This window comes from Grus americana, chromosome 17 (assembly GCF_028858705.1).
Source record: "Grus americana isolate bGruAme1 chromosome 17, bGruAme1.mat, whole genome shotgun sequence".
Classification (NCBI taxonomy): Eukaryota; Metazoa; Chordata; class Aves; order Gruiformes; family Gruidae; genus Grus; species Grus americana.
In genome coordinates, this window is record NC_072868.1 from 12,043,510 (window position 1) to 12,062,802 (window position 19,293).

The 19,293-nt window shown below is 49.6% G+C and overlaps 1 protein-coding gene across 1 annotated transcript in view; it reads left to right on the top strand.

Annotated features, from left to right (window-relative positions):
• Positions 1-383: 383 nt before the first annotated feature.
• LAMA5 (laminin subunit alpha 5) overlaps positions 384-19,293 on the top strand; it is a 92,711-nt gene continuing 73,801 nt past the window's right edge. Inside the window, exons 1-2 of the mRNA XM_054845404.1 lie at positions 384-770; positions 6,801-6,953. Of these exons, the coding sequence (XP_054701379.1) occupies positions 483-770; positions 6,801-6,953 (441 nt within the window). The 5' untranslated portion in view covers positions 384-482. The remainder of the gene's footprint in view (positions 771-6,800; positions 6,954-19,293) is intronic.

Below are 19,293 nucleotides of genomic sequence, written 5' to 3' on the forward strand. Positions count from 1 at the left end.
AACTGGATTTTGTGGAGCCTTTTCCTGTTTTGTTAATTAGTAATAGAGTTTTTTCCCGGAGAAAACCCGATCTATCGGTTAATGGAGTTTAACGTACTAAAATACCAGCGAGCACGACCAAGGCAGCGCAGCCCCGCAGATACAATAGGCACATTGTTTCCCTGAGGATCCTATCCCCCCTTTTATTAGGGGGGGGGAGAATCACTTCACCCCATTTGGCCTCTCCTCCTGCTAAGCTGCGGCTGCCCGCGGGGGCTGAGGGGGTTCCCAGGGCGAAGCCGTTTGGGAGGGGGCAGAGGACCCCGACGGCGCTGAGCGAAAGGGTTAAGGGCGGCGGGGCCGCGCACGGGGCGGGCGGCCCCTCCCCGCCGCCGGGGCAGAAGTAGCGCGTCCGCGGCGGCGCGGCGCGCAGTGCCGAGGCGGCGGGACGGGGGAGGTCGGTGCCGCTGCCCGCCCCCGCTGCTCGGGTAGCTTCGGTGAAGATGGCGAGGGCGGCGGAGCGGGGCGGTGCGCGGTTGGGGCCGCCGCTGCTGCTGCTGCTGCTAGCGCTGCCCGCCGCCGCCCGCCCGCCCGCCTCCTTCCCCAGCGATGTGAACGGGCACAGCCTTCACCCGCCCTACTTCAACCTGGCCGAGGGCACCCGCATCTCCGCCACCGCCACCTGCGGCGAGGAGGCGGCGGGCGCCGGCAGCCGCCGCGCCGTGGAGGACCTCTACTGCAAGCTGGTTGGGGGGCCGGTGGCCGGGGGGGACCCCAACCAGACCATCCAGGTACGGCCGGTGGGGGGGCGCACGCACACCCGCACACGGGCAGCTTGCGGAGCCGCGCTGGGGTGGCAAAGCCGCCTCCCGGCCGGGGCGGGTACAGAAAGGTCTGAGCCCCCCTTTGTGCTCCCCCGGCCATCGCTCCCTCGTCCCAGCCCTGTTTTTCAGCAGTCGGTGTGAGAACAGGCAGAGCTCGGTCTCGCCGGGGGCTGGGAAGGGCAGAGGCTGCAGCAAAGAGTGGGGCAGCTCAGAGGTGGGTGAGCAAGTGGTGTGCAAGGCCCCACGGCCTCCGCTGCCACTGGTGTTTTCCCACGCATCCCCCACTTGCCTAGTCGCCACAGCCAGACCTTGTGCAGAGCTGGTGCTGGGTTGGTGGTGGGGTGCTCTTGGAGGGGGCAAAGGGCAGGCAGGGGTGGTCCCCAGGGCATCCTCCCCTGCCCAGGCCCGCGTACTGGAGCCAGGAGCCCATCTGAAGCTCCCTGGAGCGGCAGGGCGATGAGACGCACGTGCTCTTTCTCTCCCGGCCTTACTAGAAGTTGCACAAGTGAAACGCAGCTTGCCGAGTTCCCATGGCATTATTTTTAAAGTTGTTGGTTCTTTATATTGGGCAAACCAGCTCCTAAATTCCTCTGCCAGTCAGAGAATCAGTATGAGAAACATGATAAATATTATCTTTATGGACCTTAACTCTACCATTCCTTGTGTGTTCAGTGGTGCATTAGGATGAGCAGAGGAGAAAGTTAAGAGGGTGAATTTTACAAGCACGTCAGGTGACTTATCTCAGGGGTCCCATTTTAAACGGACCAGAGGGAGCTTGCAGCCAGGAATGCAGATGGTAAAAACTGCTGTGCATTTTAACAGCTATGGTTCTCTTGAAGAGAGGAAAGAACAGTTGTAAATGGGCTTGTAAAACACAAGCTGTAGTTGTAGGAACTCCAGACCCACTGCCCCCCTCAGGGCAGCCCAAGCTGGGAAGACCAGCTCTGATTTGAAATGTTTTGCAGCCTGAAGCCTGCCACAGAGCCACCAGCTGCTGCTCGCCAGCATTTTCTGCTTGTTGCTTATGAGGTTCGTGGTGCCAGTTCACCTGTTGCAATGGAGCTGTAGGATTGTCCCTGTTGTATATAACAGTAAGGAAGAGCGAGGGAAAAGTGCCAGTTTCTCAGATCGAGCTTTTGCTGGCCCTTTTCCTAGAGGTGGTTTTGTTAGAAGATGATTGCTGAAGCATTCTTCTCATTCTGGCCACATTCTCCTGAGCCAGTGCTGTACTAGGAATTTTCTGGCTATTGTGTAATTATGACAGAATTTTGCCCTGTTTGTAGTAGAAATTGTTGAAGATGTTACTGGATGGCAAAAAGATGACATATCCACCTCTGTGTTTTGCCGCCTTTTAAAGTGATCTATTTCACTCTGCTGCATTGTAAAATAACGTAACTTTGAGGCAAAGGTGGTAAGGAAAGGTAAAGAAGTAACTGCCACTGTGTGTGCTTGCAAACAAATGTGAGTGATCTGCCAAGCAAAACTGGGAGGATAAGACTGCCTGGAAAAGCTGGCAAATGTGGATGTGCATTTATCACTCTATATCTGTCCGCTTGTGCTCCGGCCACACCGCTAGCTTAGCATGACGCACTGCACTAAGGATACTGGTGGCTAAAATAAACCTTTCAGGCTGTACCAGCTTTGGGGAGAGTTGTAACTCATCCTTCAAGCACAGCCCTTTCCTGGCACCGCAGGGTGTGCACATCCTCCTGGCTTTCCCCCGCTGCCGAACAGGGCTCCTCAGCTGTGGATTTCTGCAGCAACCCCCTCCCATCCCCTCTGCAGCTCTGGCATGGGGTTGCTTTGATCTGAGCACCGCTTCCCAGGCCATTGGTCTTTGGTCAGTCTGAAAGCTTTAGAAAAATCCTTTTGTAGTGGCTCCTTTCCATGACCACAGGCAGCACCTAAAAGGGAGGGGAGGAAACAGGAGGCATCAGAGCAGAGGTCAGAGTTCCCAATTCATCCCCTTTAGGGGTTTCAGCACCACCCAGTGACTAAAGCAATGAGGGAGGTGGGAGGGAAGTGTTCAATTTGAGTAGACAGAAACGACAATAATGAACTCCACAGGCATGTCCTCGCTGCCCGCGTGTCCCACCAGAAGGAGTCCCTTCCCTTCTCCATTCACCTGCTCAGTGCTGCTGGTGCATGGTGCGGCTGTGGTGTAAAGGGGGTTTTGGTCAGGAATTCTGGAAGAATGCCTTCGGACCCTCCAAGAGATTTCCATGTGCTGTGGTGGTGAAGGGACGTTTGCTTGGCTAAAGGCTAAGTGTAAACATTAATACAATCATGTAGTCAATGAGTTCAGTCAGTTCTCTGTTTTCTGCTTGTTTTCATTTGACATTGTAGAAGACTTTCAGGAAAGGGAGTTCATTGACTTTGAAACATGACAGTCTCAAAATGTCGATAATCATTAAGCTTCATGAAATAATGCTGCCCTAAAGACACTTGCAGTGTTTTTGGCACAGCTTGTGGGAAGGCTCTAAACCTTTTCAAGGAGTCTCCTTTGCTTTATTCAGGGCTCTTTGGCAGAAGAGAGCGTTTGTCACTGTGGGGGGCTTTTCAGTCTGCAAGGATGTGATGCACAGTGATGCTGAGGTGTGCTGAAAGGAACTCGCCATGGAGGTTGCCTTCCCTTGTCCCACTTGCTAATCAGCATGGTCAATCCTACCTTAATGATAATGTCTTGAAGATGAGGCAAAAGAGAGATTACAGGTTTATTTTTCTGATCAAGCTTTACTGAAGATGCTTGTAGCTCTCTGTCTTCCCAGACAGAGACAGCTCTGCAAAGGCGTAGCTGTGTGCTCATCCCACCTAGCTGCCTGGGGGCTGTTCCAGAGCCAAAGCTGGCAGGGATTGTACACTGCTCTCGGAGTGAGGCAGGGTTGTAGATCATTACTTTATTTCAGGAGATTAGTCATATAACAATAAGGGAAGTTACTAGCATTAATTAAAGCAATTATAGACCTTGGAATTTAAAAATGTGCAACAAACCCCACTGATTTCAGATCAGTGCTGCTTTTGCTTTGTTTCCATATTGAATTACAGCACTGAGCTACGCTTACTTTGCCTGAGCAATATTGGCGCTTACCAGAGGTCTTATCCTCTCGCTCTTCCAGGTGTTGGTAACAGATTAGGTCTGAAGCTGTTTCTTACCTGGATGTCTCTGAATTAAGTGGCATTCTCTTTTGATGTCCTACAGTCGTCAGTGACCATCTGGCCTGGTGCTGCTTTATCCTGTGGCATCTCTTGTGCATGGTGCTACATGGCAAGGGGGAGCTGGCTCAGCCCAGGGCTCGCTGGGGTTTGGGTGACAGTTGACATTGTACCTCTCTGTATGTGTCTCTTCTGTGTTTACATATATGATAGTGTTGGACTTCAGTGGTTTTAACTGCAGCTTAAGATGTGTAGTTTTTAGAACAAGTTGTTGCTGCCCACAGAAGAGACACCTGGTGAGGTAGTACCTGCTTAACTCTGTGTGAGCAGTTACTTGATCTGCGAGGACAGCCCCGCTAACAGCTTGCAAGCACACACTTTCCTGGTCTGAAATACTACTTTTTGCCCCCCATTTTCTGTTCTTCTTACTTCATCCCCAGTGGTCCAGGCTGGGTTGTGCTCCCTGTGGTTTTCCAATAAATTAGGTGAGGAGGGCTGAGGTAGGGTCACGGCAGGGCCAGATAAACTGGGACAAAGCCATCTGCTTTTCCCGAGGCAAGCCATGCCAGCGGGGTGCCAGGCTAGTCTTTATGCTCAAACTTCAAAGTCCCCACTGAGGTAGGCAGGAACAGGGTCAGGCCTTGCAGGTCTGTGGAAGCTGCCCTCCATTCAAACCTCCTCCTTATCTCTCTCCCTTCACAGTTTGCTCTGATAGTGGCAGTTTTATGTTCTCTAAGCTGCCTTGCAACTTCTTGCATTGCTGAAGTTCTTTCTTTGGTGCACCTTGGTGATGTCCACGCCTCTCCTGCTCTGGCAACCTGCTGTCTCCACTAAGCCTGTGGCTCACAATTGCTTTTTAATTAAAATCCTCTGCTGATGTCAGAACTTCTGTCTTCCCTGTAGAGACCTGACGCACTGCGCGGGAACCCAAGCTGCTCTAAAATAGGAAAAGCTGGAAATGATTCTCATCAGGTTTAGGTCTGGCTCTAATGAAACAACTAATTAGCAACTGGTGCATCGGAGGGGCTAATCTTGGTTTTAACAGCAAACTTAGTTCAGCTGTTGATGTGTTACCAGCCCGGAGACAGCTAATGCATGCAAGCTCCATGGCGGGGGGGGGGGGAATAACAGCAGCATTACAAATGTGGAGCAGCTGATCCTAACTTTTAATCCTCTCTTACTAAACTTGAATTGACTGTCACCCATCAATGTGAACTTTGGGTTCAAAATGGTTTTCACATCTGTGGTAAGAATTTAAAGTATGAAAACACTTTATTTTTTTGTTATTTATCCCCATTTTGTAACCTTGCCTCGCTTCCCCTCCCACCTTAGTGTTGTGTATTGTGCAGCAGAAATTTCCACACAACCTGTTGCACCAGTTGCCGTTAAAAGGTTTGTGCTCAAGAGTTGGGTCAGTTTTATCTGGTCTGCTCTACCTTCTTGCTCAGTGCGTGTTCAAACGAGCCTTGTCCTGACCTCTCTGTACAGCGGGAGCTCCCTCCATGGGCGTCAGGGTTACCTGGATGGTTTCAGCTGCCCTGTTCTTTGGCTTTGTGCTTGCCCGTCTTCTATTTTCATACCTCTAGAGGAGTTAATTAAAAGGTGTTCTTGTTCAGGACAATTTGTGTTACATAATTGCCTGCAAATAACATAGCACATAGCTGTGGGGAAGAGCACTGTGAAATCTCCCGTTTCCTTTGCATTGCTATTCCTCCAGAGTTTGGGGCATCTGGAAAATCACATGCTCTGCGGTGGCTCTGTCTTGCCTCAGCCCTTGTAGGGATGCAGATGGAGTAAGGAGGAAGGAGATTGCCTGTCTTGAGATTGTGTACCTGGTATAATATTAAAGCTGGCTGCAACTGGGACAGGCAAGGGCAGCTTGCTTGCCTGGGGATAACTGTGCCTTTAAAAGGAAAACTGCCTGCAAGAGAGTTTCCTTCTAGGCTGTTTGTACCAGCAATTCAAGTGACAGAACAGTGGCTCCACATAACAAGTAACTTGCCAATTTTCAGGGCTATTTGCAGGTTTCCTTAAGAGTGGGTCGGATTCATTTGTGCATTAAATGGGAAAGAAAGAATTGCCCCTAACAGCTGAGGTCTTTGTCTGATCCTGATCAGGAGGTGCTGTTCAAGTTGCAGAGCTGTTTTTTCTGGCAGCGTGTCCATGGAGCTGACAAAGCCACCCGCACCACAAAAGCAAGGCAGAAAAGTGATTGTAGCTAGGTCCTGGCCAGCTGACAGCAGGGACTGTCCCTTTCTGGCTTTGCGTTGCAGCATCACTAGCAAAAGGAACTTGGCTGCTAGACTGTCAAGCTTGAAAATGTGGCTGAAAGGACTATACTTGTGAAATGAATAGGTTGACAAGAAACAGATTGCAAGGAGTTGGGCAGAAGAACTGCCAGTCTGGGTCCATAGGAATGACTGAATGCTCTGGGTCAGGATCTTTGGCTGTCAACAGGGGTGTGAGTGGCAGCCTCAGCAGAGGAGCTGGTGGCCCTGGAGCTTGAGCTACTGCTCTCCATTGCTGTGCGGCTTCTCCCTCTGCCTGCTCTTCTGCATCTGGCAACCAGTTCTTTGTGTCTGGCTCCCTTTGCCAATGCTCAGTGCATGTCTGAAACACAGAAGGGGTGCTTCTTAGAGCAGCCCAAATTCTACACTGGGTTGTTATTGGGGGGGGTTGAGCTTTTTCTTGTTCCTTTTTCTATCCGTTTCCTAAATTGGTGCAAACAAAAAGTTTACATATTGATTTGCATTAGCAGGCTTACACCCTGTACCTTCTGAATTGTCTGCTTTGTGCCACGTTTTTCTGGCTACAGTTAAATGTTATTTTTGTGCTTTCCAACAGGGCCAGTACTGCGACATCTGCTCCTCTGCAAACAGCAACAAGGCCCACCCCATAACAAATGCCATTGATGGGACAGAGCGCTGGTGGCAGAGCCCCCCTCTCTCCCGGGGGCTGGAGTTCAACCAGGTCAACGTCACTTTGGACCTTGGACAGGTAACCCAAGTCCTTTGTGGTTATGTTGTAGACCGTGATGGCATGGACCTGCCCCTCTGCTTCTAAAATCCTTCAGTGGCCCTTGCTGGAAGGGTGGGACAAAACCTGCTCATCTAATGACAGGGCAGGAGACTCTGGTTAAAATGTGGAAGGGAAAACCTCTTGTCTGTTTGTAGTGTTAACTGCAGTCTGTGCTATTTGCTGTTACTATGTAGGTTCTCCCTAAAAGTTGGATCACTCACAAAAGTCCGCTGCACTAGGCAAGTGCCATTCCCCTACTGAGGATACCTGCTTCCCCAAAAGGGACTGTTAGCAAGGCTTCACCCCAGAACAGGAAAATACAGCCTTGAGGAGTTTAAGGTTGTGGTGTAAAACTTTAATGAGTGCATTTAAAACTCTTTAAAGCAGTCAGTGCTGAAGATCTTCCTATAAACAACAAAGAATGACATGGATGTTTGGTCTCTAATGCTGGTAAATCAAAGGGAATTAACATTGTAATAGCACGGCTGCCAGCCCCACCACCTCCTCTGCTGCTCCTATTCATCTGCAAAACCATTCCTCTGGAAATGGATTATTCTCTCAGACTTTGCTCAGCTTAGAGGAGAGCAGCAGAAAAGCCATCCTGGCTGAAGCTGCAGAGGCAGGAAGGTGTTACAAGCCAGAGACCTGAAGGGCTGCGGGATGCAGTCTGCTTTCTGGTATGGGGGAACTCCTCAGTCCTCGGCCTGGGGCAAACGGGCAAAGGGGGTGTGTGAGACACCCTTTCCTCCATGGTGCTGTGCAGCCTCATCTCCGCCCCCAAAAACCTCTTGGGGGTCCGTCTATCCTGCATGGAGGAGGATTTGGGAGGAGGCAGCAGTAGGGAAAAGAGGGATGAAGAGATAGTGTGTCACATACAGACCTGTCCTTTGGGTAAAAAAAGCTTGGTTTGAAGCTGTTTCCTTCAGTATTTAAATAGACACAGCACATGGCTGGGTGTTAGCACGTGGGGCTGGGAGAAGGAGAATGGAGCCTCTCCCAGGAGACAGCGCTCCTTGCCTGAGGGTCTGACGCGATGCTGAACCGAGGTGTTAGCTTGCAGAGACCTTGTGCTGCCTGGCAGACTGACTGCTGGCCAGCAGTCCCAGCTCCTTGCTAGCAGCCATTAGTCCTTGTACTTTGGGATTCAAGGCATTTGCTCTGTAGTCTCTTTATGACAATTTAACGGTTAATGACTGAAGTGCCCCTATGAGAGGGTAGGGATGGGCTTTCAACCTCCTCTGCTGCACTTCCCCAAGCTCTGCTACCAGCCATGCAGCACCAAAGGGCCAAGTTTGGGGGGTCCTTGGCTGGAAGGCTGTGAGACAGGGCAGTTGTGCAGCTGTGGACAGCTCACCTCTTGCATGGGAAACCTGGCTGCTGCGATTGCTCAGGCAGCCTTTCAGGGGGCTGAGTGCACTGTCCCTTTATTTGGGAGTTTGCACTGATCGCAGTGATTTTAAGCCTTGTCGGACACTGAAGCTTTGTGCTGACCTTGCAGATGGCTTTTCACCCTCTCAGATGGAGTAAAGGCTAGTTTGTCATCACTGTTTGCAAGGCGTACGATTCCAAATTTACAGCTATAGATGCCTGGGATGTATTGATGATGATACTCTTCTGGTAGATGCCTCCAACACACACTTTAGTTCCCAGGATTGCCTCTGATCTGCTGTCTGACCTGCTGTAGCACTCACTTGGAGCCTCTTAATCACCCTCCACAAATTTGTTCTCTCCCATGAGTGCCAGCTATCTAAAGCACCAGCAAAACATCCCCTAACACCCGGGCCACAGCATACTTAGTGTAATAGCTGTGTGGGCAAAGCCTCCCCGGGCTGCACACAGTGTGCTGATCCCATCAGCCAACATAGGTGGCATCTGCTGTGTCTCTTAAACTTCCCAGCTGGCAGGGGTGTGCTGGGTGGGTGGATTGCTTGTGCTCCCCCCCCCGACCAAGGGCCAGCCTGCAACGCAGCTTTCTGATCACTCACTGCTCCTCTGGAAAGGGATTTCCAAAGACCAGCTTTCCTTGAGAGCTTCTTCTCCTCTTTGTCATTCTCTGTGGCAACTTTCTGGCTTCAGTCCAGAGCCAACCCAGCCATGCTGCGCGCTTGCAAGCTCCTGCATTTGGCTGACCTGGGGATTTGCAGCTTTGAGAGCTGCAGTGCTGGGAGCTTGAGCCTGGAATAATTTGGGGGGGCTGCAATACTGCTAAAACTGAGCAGGTGTAAGTTTACCTTCTCTCCTGCTCTCCTCTCCTGAGCCTCTCTGTTTGCTCATGGTATCCTGGGGGATGGAATTGCACCATCTTTTCTGCAAGGTTGGTAGCAGAACCTGCATGCGTGATGCTGGCTTTGCAGTTGCCTCACCTGGTGTGGAGTTTCTCTGGAATTACAGATCCCACTGCTTCCCTCCCGCCTTTGCAAAGTAAGCAGTTGCCCAGCTGGTCTCAACAGGAGCATGGACCTAAGGCTTCAGCCCATTTTTAGTGGCTTTCTCTTTATACGTGCCATTATTGTATGTAATTGCTATAATAACCTGTTTATGCCCCTGGTGAGAGTTAGTTCTTTGCTTTTCCCTCCTTTGTTTTGCTAGGTCGGGCAATAGAAACAAGATGAAATGTTACAGAATCGCTAATTTCCTCCTTTTGAAGTTGAGGCAGGTTGAAAGGATGGAAGATAAAAAGAGGAATTCTTGGGTCTCAGTGGGTTCTGCAGGGCGAGTGTTAGATCAGACCAGCGTACCTGGCAGCCAGGCTTTGCAAATTCCTTGGATACCTGTGAAACAGTGCAGGTAACACCCTCAAAGGCATGTCTGAGAGCAGGGCTTTCTTTGGCTGACAAACAAGGCCTGTCCTTGCTCTGTGTAACCCTCTAGGGAGCTCTTGGACCAATTAAGATTTAATTTAAGGGACTGATGGCCACTAAAAGCTTTTGTCCCTTTGGGGGATGGTGAGTGCCTGGAGCAGCACTGATGGCATGGCGCTTTGGTGCGGGCACTGCAGGGGCTGGCACAAGAGGTTATCGTGTCACCACCCCCCTCCCTTTGCTGCTGTGCTTTCCTGCTGTCTTTGTCCCCCTTGAGCCATAAATGCTTAATTACCAGCTGGAATTGGGTTTCTCCAGCATTTGGCAAGGCTGTGGCAACTGGGAGAGGGGCAGTTAATTAAGCAGTCTGTTGGTCTTTGCTTTTGCTGGCTGGGAGCTTGCTGTCACGGGGATGTTAAAATCCTATGGGAAGGAGAGGGAGGAATATCATTCACAGCCAGCAAATAAGTTAAAGGACAGCTCAGGGCTGGCCACCCAGCTTGTGTGAGTATATTAAATGCTCACATCACGTCATCTTAGTGCCAGCAGTGGCCTAATCTTAACGGCTTCGTCGGCAAGGCGGATCAGAGCTCCCACCACAGCCTGGGAAGAGATTGTGTCTGATTATCTGCTGGGGGCGGTCAGATCTGAATTGCTTCTGCTGGTACCGTCTGTTCCTGCCTTCTTGGGGAGAGATAGTTTTTCTTTGCAGAACTGGTGGGGAGAAAACCTGAGAGGGGTGGAAAAGTTGCTGAGGGTTCCCATGTCAGACACAGGTCTGGGAGTCAGAAATATGGCAAATGGCTTCAAGGAGGGAATCTAAATGGATTTTAGGAGTTGCTGGGGAGGCAGGTATGAAGAGGGAATGTTTTTTCTTTCTTGGTTTTAATCATGACCTTGTGCTTAAAGCTTTAGTATGTTTAGGATGAATGGTTGGGCCACTGCATGGATTTGCTGAAAAGTACAGTATCATGGTGCCGTGAGGAAGCACAGTTCAGGGTTTGCAGAGTGGAAGAACTGGAGGGTGCCATGGGAGGATGCTGTTGTGTGTTGTGGCATTGCTGGACAATCTGAACTTGTCCCCAAAACTGGCTGTCCTGTTCTGCCTGGTTTGGAGGGCAAAGACCCACATTGTGACTGAGGCTCCTAAGCTTCCCCACTGTGGCTTAGCTCCAAGCTCTTTCCTCTCCTGCCCGGAGCTTTCAGACTAGCTGGAAACGGGAGGGTGCCTCTGCTGCAGAGGGGCTGTGCAGGGAGCAGAGGGACAGGACACCGTGACTCACTGTCACCATGGGCATTGTCCCCTGTGATCCTCTTGTGATTAAGTGCTGCAGTGGGTGGAGGGGAGGAAAGGGTGTGATGGAAGATTCTTTCCCCCCCCCCCCCCCCCCCCCCCCCCCCAAGAAGGTCATTTGAGTCAGAGCTGACAAAAATGGGGAGGTTTAAAGAAACATGAATGGCTGGCTTCCTGCCAGGCCTGACATCTTCCTTGCATGAAGGTGAACCCAGGCCAGCCCTTCCCAGAGATGTTTATGGATAGTTGGTGCTTTATGATAAACTCTGTGGAGAGGAATGCTTGCAGTCATGCAAGAGCAGGAGATTCGTGCCAGTGCTTGCTTGAGGTTAATTACTGCAGTGAGAAGGTGGCTGGATAGCATCCCCCATCTCCCCCGTCTCTGGAGTCTGTTGGCCCCAGTGACACTGAAGAACAGCAGAATTTCAGACTGAAGCTTTGCAGGGAGTTTTGATTTACACCCCTAAAGGTATTTAATTCTCCTTTTTGTCAGGAACTGGCTTTATGTGTTGAAAGCCTCTACTTCAGGGGTAAATCAGGTCTGGCAGAGCTGTGTCTGGCAGTGCCTGGGGCCTGTGCTCTGATCTCATGGCACTGCTGTGGCACTGCCGCACAGAGGGCACGCAGCCTCCCCTACACACTGGTCACTGGCAAGAAACACCTGTGTCCATTCACCTTTGCCACCGAGGAGAGACGAGAAACCTCCTCTTTTGGAGAGCTCCAGGCTGTTACTGCTTAAAATGCAACTCCCTTTAGGGTTAGGAAAACAAAGAGGGGAAAAAAAAAAAAAAAAAAGAAAAAGTTGCATTCATTGGTAACTCAGGAAGATAGAAAGGAAATGAAAAGGATTGCAAGCTGAGCACCCGGGCCAGTCCAAAGGTGTGTTTTGTAGTCACTGTAAGATGTGTCTAGGCAAGGGAGCAGATAGATAGCTTGCCGGGTGCCTTAAGTACCTCTTGAGTTTTGTAGTAATTACAATGGGATCTGCCAAAGTTACCATTTTTTCTGGCCTCTGTTGAACTGATTAACTTATGCATCTGGCTCCAAAGTAAAGGTGTTCGTTGGCACGATACACGCTAGACGCTTCAGCCCTTGACCAACAGGCTGCTATTCTTTCAGTGTGAAACTTCTCTCAAAAGGAGATGGGTGTTTTTCCTGTGGATTTCCAGGGTATAAACCTACTTCCTTTCCCTCTTGCACTGCAAACGTGACCTCGCGGGACCGGCTTTGCACAACAGTTAGACGTGCAGGACTTTTGCAGGTTTGGGGTATGTAGCTGAATGCCTGACTTGCGTGAACAAGTCAATCCTCTTTGTGTGAACTGATTTCTTGTTAATGAATATTAAATTCCTACTCATCCTTGGTAGATCTGCACTGGGTTCTGTAGGTGAAAATACCACCTGGCCTAATGCTAAAGGAACACCACTGAACCAGACCATAGTACCTTGTGTGTCACAGCGCTCTGAAATCTTCTTTCATCTCGGTTTCTAGCCTCCCATTTATTTTCATTTCATTGAAATAGTAATGGAAGTTGCTGGTAGAGATCCTCAGGAACCCTCTTTGAAAGGAAGGAAAGTGTTGTAAACCCATGGGCTGAGGCTTTACCTCCCTGTCCCCAGCAAAAGCCTTCAGCACACAAAGGAATCTAATGTTTATTCCCTGGCTTAATTAATTGAAAAATCCTTCTTGATGAGTAAACTCATGAAATTCCAAGAGAAAGCTCATGGTTGTTCTTGAATGGAGCTGTTGTCCTAGTGTGCTTTCCCTAGGCTTGGTGTGGGATAGGGGTGATGGTTATCCAAGAAGAATTTTCAGCTGAAAACTAGATAAATTTCTCCCTTCTTTCACCTTCTTCCTTTTGCACCTTTGTTTCTGTGAGAGCTCTTAGCGCCTGTGGGTGATGTATCTGCTGCCTATGTTTCCCTCTGAGGCATCCTTGTTTGTTCTTGCTATACACAGGGGGAAACTTGAAATGAGTCTCTTCCTTTCCTTCCCCTTGGTGGGGAAGTCTTCTGCATCGTTTTCCCCAGCACACATTGCTGAGAAATGCACAGCTTCCATTCCTCTCAGGGCCACAGGCTGCCGTATCTGCCTGGCACGTGTTTTTCACAGAACACTGCGAGAATGGCTGAAGAGTTAAGATTTTTTTTGTACGTAGTTTTTGCTTCTCTTAATTTATCTTACTGTAAGGACTACTTGGTCTTTGCTGTGCTGGGGCACTGCTGTGGGAAAGGGGTAGGAGGGCTTAGTGATATTTATTGTGAGCTTTTGCACCTTAAGTAAAGGGCTGGGGCGTAAAATCTCTAACAAAGACATTCTTTCTCCAAATTGTTCTCCAGCTCTTGGAGCAAAAGCAGTATTAAAAATAAAGCACGTTAAGCAGGCTGAGCAGAAATCCTTTTTGCTTTCAACAGCTGAGGCTACAGTCTCTTCTCCTGTGGTAGAGTCTCCTGCAATTGCCATAAAATCCTCAAAAAGAAGATCAAGATCCCTATTTGTCCATTTACAGGCTTCAGAATCCTGTTCCTTAATCCGAAATGGCCCGTGGCTCCCCTTTAACTATGGAGCCTGTTCAGTGCTGCTGTGTTTTAGCATGACTGTCGAGTGGAAGCAGGGTGCATATTTGTAATGCTTCTCTGGGAAAAGCAGAAAAGGTGTGACTGTGAGAGAGCACGCAGCGCTGGGAGCTGGCGCTGAGCCGAGGTGTATGGATCTTCTCTCCTGATATATTTTACCTTTTATTGTTTGAAATAACTTAGTTTGTGAAGGCTGTTCTGTTTTCTTCAAAGTTGCAGTTCCCCTGACCTAGACCAGCAGCTTGCTTTTCTTTTTTTTTTTCTTTTTTTTTTTTTGTGCTGATATGGGGAGATTTTTGCCTTTGCTTGGCCCTTCTTGACCTTTCTGTGCTTTCTGCCAGCTCCCACTGGATTCCTGGCTCCAGCGGCTGTGCGGGAGCTGCTCAGGTGAGCAGGGAGGGAGTGCCTGATGGTTAATCAAGTGGGGATCTGTCTCCTCTGGCAGCAAGAGCAGACCCATCCTCTCCCTTTCAAACAGCTTTGCCAAGTTGAATGCCAAGTTCCCCTCTCTGGGATCCAGAACAGCCAAGACTGAGATTTCTTTTTTTCTTTGTTAGTGCTGGTTGCTGTAAGGGAGAAGTGCAGAATATCACTTTAGGTAAATCATGGTTGACATATGAATTTTAATTGTATGTTACATTTACTTATGCTATGAACCAGTACTGCTTACAATTTTTTTTCTAGGACTGCAGTGAGTAGATGGTATTTCGCTTGTAACATTTGATTCCCAAAAGACCTGCCGTGCCTTATGTCTTCCAGGCTGTGAGCACGGAAGAGAAGGCTCCCAGCAGAGCAGGATGCTCTGGGCAGATCACTCAGCATTGTGGCACAGTTTGTGTCCTCCAAGGAGGGTGTTTCTGCCTGTTCTTTGCATCTTGTACAAATGACCCTTGTGCTTCAACAGCTTAATCTTCCCAGAGGCTGCACTCGCTTTGCCTAGACCTGAACCAACTCCAGAGAATTCAGGTGTTAAAATAAGCCTCAGCTTCCCCCCGCAGAACAGCTCCAGGTAACAACTGATGAAAGGATAATTACTCTATTTCTAAAAAGCGCGTGCAAGATTTCCACTGTAATTTCTCCCTAGATATTGTTGCCTACTTTTAATTTTAGTGTGATGGGAAATGAGGAGGCTGACGGTGAGGTCTTCTGCCGTGGAGCTCCCCTTCCCCGCCAGACTACCCATTCCCGCTCAACTCCCTGGGATTCTTCAAAGATTAGGAGAAAGCCTCCGGGTGAGCATGAGCTGGGGAGAGGTCAGGCGAGCTGGCATATGGGAGGCTTTAGTTTGTAATGAATAGCTGGAAGGCAAGCCTTGTAATTTCTTGCTGTTCTCCTGGAAAGTGTCTGCTTGGCTGGGCTGGTAAACAAGAGTGTGCCTTGAGTCGGGTGTGAATGTGCAGAGATATGCGTGCTCCAGGGGTCAGCTTTGTCTGACCTGTTTGTGGTTGTACCAGGCAAGTTAAAACAGACCAGAACTGTCTAGGTCAGGCCTCTGCTTACTGGAGAGTTGTGTTTTCCTACTTCAGACAGATTTTACAGGGAGCGTTTTGTGAAGGTCAGTGTATGCAGTGGAACTGGAGAGGTTCACGGCTCTGACATGGAGAGTGCTGGCATCAGAGTAGGCGGGTTAGCATCTTCTGTGCTTTGGCTTGTCCCATCTCCAAAATGGGAACACTGCATCCATCTCCGTCAGTTGTGTGCACAGTCTGGTACCAAGCTGGTGCCTGTCCCGCACCAAACCAACAAGCACAAAGTCATTTCCTGAAGAAAATGATTTCTTGAGTCAAGCCCCCAGTAGAGCTCTTGGCTTGGCCCTGTGCAGCCCTTCTCTTCTGTCCATCATCTTCCTCCAGCAAGTGTCAGCATCCCACATCCCTGTGGGAGGTGCTTGGCTGTCCGTGAACTCCTGCCCTGAACGCAAACCCGAGTGCACGCCACTGAAGCCAAGGGCTGTGAGCCTGGAGATGCTGCCAGCCCTGCTCTTCGTGTGACCCAGGCCTGGACTGGGAGACACGCTTATCCTTTGGTATTGCACAGTTGGTTCAGTTCTTGATGCTTTTCCTGATCATGATGAGAAGCCCCTCAAGTGGGTTGTTCCTGCTTCCTGGGGCAGGTTTCTGGGAGCTGTCTTTGCCCTCCATGGCTCCAGCACAGCTGTGTCCTGGCTCAGATCCACCAGGCTGGCAGGGAGGATGCTAAATACACTTCTGATCATCTGCTTAGTCAGCTTCTCTGCTCTTTCAAGCCTGTTCTAGCCCACTGCACCTTTCTTTTGATGCCTTACCAAGCCTGGCTCAGTCCTGCTTTCATCTCTGCCTTATCCTTTTATTATAGTCATAAATGTGGGCCTCCGGGCTGTGCCCAGCCTTGATCCTCAGACGTTTCCTGTTTTCTGGATTCAGTGCTCTTCAAATTCCAGACCTCCCCTCCTATGTGTGATGCCAAGCAGTGCAATAAATAGCACATTGCTTCCAGTTTGATAGAAAATAAAAAGGACACCAGTGGGAAGACACAAGGTGAGAGGTGCATGCCCAGTGTGATGGGACAGAAGAATCTTTCTAAATGGCTTATGAGTAGACTCAAGATCAGTGACGGCTAATCAGGGAAATGTGGCCTGTTCACACAGACCTGATAACTGAGTTTTTGCTTCTGGAGGCACGTTGAGGGGATGGTTAGAGAGATTGGAACAGGGATTTGTCACACTGGGATCCAGGGAGGAGGACAAGGTCTTGAGAATGGCACATGGGTGACTCTGCACAAGGGGAGGATGGCATAGTGGTGTGGGGCTACCTTGGTCACCAGAGACTCATAAGGGTGGGAGGAATGATGTTGTTTTGTGCTCTGTAGAAGGATTTGCCAAGCATGACCTAACAAAGGTCTCTGTTAACTTGAGGCCACTGCTAATGGAAGGTGGGTCTGGACGGTGCCAGCTCCTGTTTGTGCAGCACAGGAAGCAATGGTGCCTGTTCCCTCCAGGTGCCCCAATCCAGCCCCATGAGCACTGCTTTGGAAAGGCAGCCACCCAGAGACAGGGAGAACAGAGGTGGGGCTGTTGGTGTAGTTTAGGAACTCAGCTCCATCTGGGTATCACCTACTTGATGTCACGTGGGTGTGTAGCACACTGCCCACCATCATGGCGATACCACTGCTAGGATGCCAGGTGGCTCCGGAGCAGCAGGGATGGGGACATGCTCCTTCCTGACAGGTCTGCTCAGGGGTGACTACCTCTGGCAGAGGATGAGCAGGTAACAGGGGCCAGCAATTGTTGCTGCAACAAGACTTGCTGGGGCTTGTCAGTCAGAGTTCCTGGAGGGCAGTGTTAGGATGGTAGTTTGACTGTCTTGTCCTTCCTTCTGTCGAATAACAAAATGGTCATGGGAGACATGAGTCTCCTGGATGGAAGCTTCATACCTCTTGTTCCCAGCCACATCTACCTTGAGGAGCTGTGACTCTGCCAGCAGGGTTACATTAGCTGAGCTTCTGTTGCAGGGAGACGTTTGTCTGTGTTGCATGGCGTATGTGGTTATCTGGAAGTTGGGACAGTTTCCCTTAGAATAAGTTGCCTTTATTCTGGATGATTTGCATATTTTTGTGCTGAAAATCACATTTTTAATGGAGCAGATTTACTGGCAAAGCCTGCATGTATAACTCTGCTCTGGTTGGTGTGCTCTGCCTGAGAATAATTTTGCGTCTTCTGCTTGGCATCCTAAGTCTCTTTAGTGATTGTTTGCTCAACCCATGCAGTGACAAGTGAACAGCCAAACCCTGAGAGTTGCCCCAATTTTTCACACGTGCATTCAGTTGCTCTTCCCGTTTCTTTCTTTGCCTGCTTTGATACAGAGCTGTCCCTCACACACACACTCAGCTGAGCTCTATTTATGGGTTCCTACAAGTTTCCGTCACTGTGGATCGGAGCGTGCCCTGTGACCAAAAAACAGTTGGCATGCTGCTGTAGGCATCTCTTGGATCTAGTTAAAGGCATATGATGCCAAGCCCTGATGGGAAGGGGAAAAGAATGGCTTTCTGGTATTTGCACATAGTTGCAAACTGTAAACACAGGTTCATGACTGCAAACAGAAATCTGTATCACTGGCTTCATCGTGACTTCACTGTTGTTGTCCTGGCTGTTTGCTAAAGCTGTTGCTTAATCCTTTTCCAGGCTTTTGCAAAGTCTGCATCCACCCAGACTTAGTGGGCACAAAGATTTTGGCTGGACTTCAGGATGGGGTTTTGGTTTTTTTTCTTTCTTTACCAGTCATTGCTTTCTGCCTTGGAGAAGGCTTGCTTCGAGTCTCTGTAAACGGGACTGTAAATACAAGGAGGCTCTTGGGGGGACTGTGAGTAGAAAACCCGTGTTCTTGTGAGCCTTGTATGTCTGAACAGCAGCAAGAATTGCCGTGCAAATGCTGTAGCTGCAGATCTCTGCTGGTGTTAGTAATGGCATTGGGAATGTTAATCCCGCTGTGACCCTGGTATGTGCTGCTGTTGGGTCAGCTAACCCGGCTCTGAATGGCAGTGTCATGGTGGGGAAACTTGCTGACAAATGCTAACGTAGTGCATGGCTATAACACAGATTTTTAGAAGAATAAACCTGCTTGCATGTGTTGAGTTTGGCTTTGTTGAAATCTGCTAACAACTGTAGCTTTAAACCCAGTGTTGTCAAGGCTTGCAGGAACTTTGCAGAATAATTACAGAAAAATGATGTTGCTGAATGTCTGGAAGCTTGGTTCAGTTGGGTTTGGTGCAGGGAGCTAATACATTGTGCAACGGAGACTTTTCCTGTTGGAGCTGGCCCTTCTCTGTACCTGTGGGACTTGGAGCTGCTGTCTGGCGATGGTCCAGAAAGGAACCTTCCAAAAACCACCGATTGGCCCTGGGAATGGACAAGGTGGAAGTAAGAAAGCCAAAGAATGGAGAGCAGAAAGTAAATGGCCTTTGCCACCTCCTAGAGCTGGGGTTAAAAGCAGACAGAAATACGATGTCAGAGCTGGAGCATCCGTTTCCTCCTCCAAGTCCTGTGGAGGGAGGATTTAGGTATGCTGCTCTTGGGTGCCAGTGAGCTTGGGACTACTCTGAGGTTTGTGCGAGTCATTCATCTTCAGCATTTGGCCACTTAAAATGAAAAGCCTTTCAGTGGCTTTGGTGGCAAGCTGAGACCTCTCACTTTGTGCCAGTTTTTAGCTAATCCATCCTCTTCCGTTTCCTTCTCCTCCTCACCCTTCCCACGCACGCAGGTTTGCGACAGGATATCCACTCCATTCAAGGGAATGGGGGAAATATTTGCTTGTAGCGTGGCCAGTTGCCAAGGTTGCTTTGTTCTTGTCGCTGAAAGGACGGCTCAAGGAAACCCTTGGAGCTGAAGCTGGCAGGCGACTTGGAGTGGATTTCCTGCCGCGCTGGAAGTGAAATGCGTGACACTGGGGTTTGGGGTTCGTTTTTTGTTTGTTCTTTGATTTTATTTGTTTTTGATCTCATAAATGCAAGGAAAGAGAAGATCTGGGTGGGCTACAGACAAAACAGCTGAGCTTGCAACAGGCCTGGGTTTTCTAGGAGAATTTGGTTGTATGGTTAAGATGATGGTTGCTCCTGCACCATTTAGCATGTTGTAGCTGGAGGCTCTCCTTGGTGACACCCAAGCCCTGCCATGA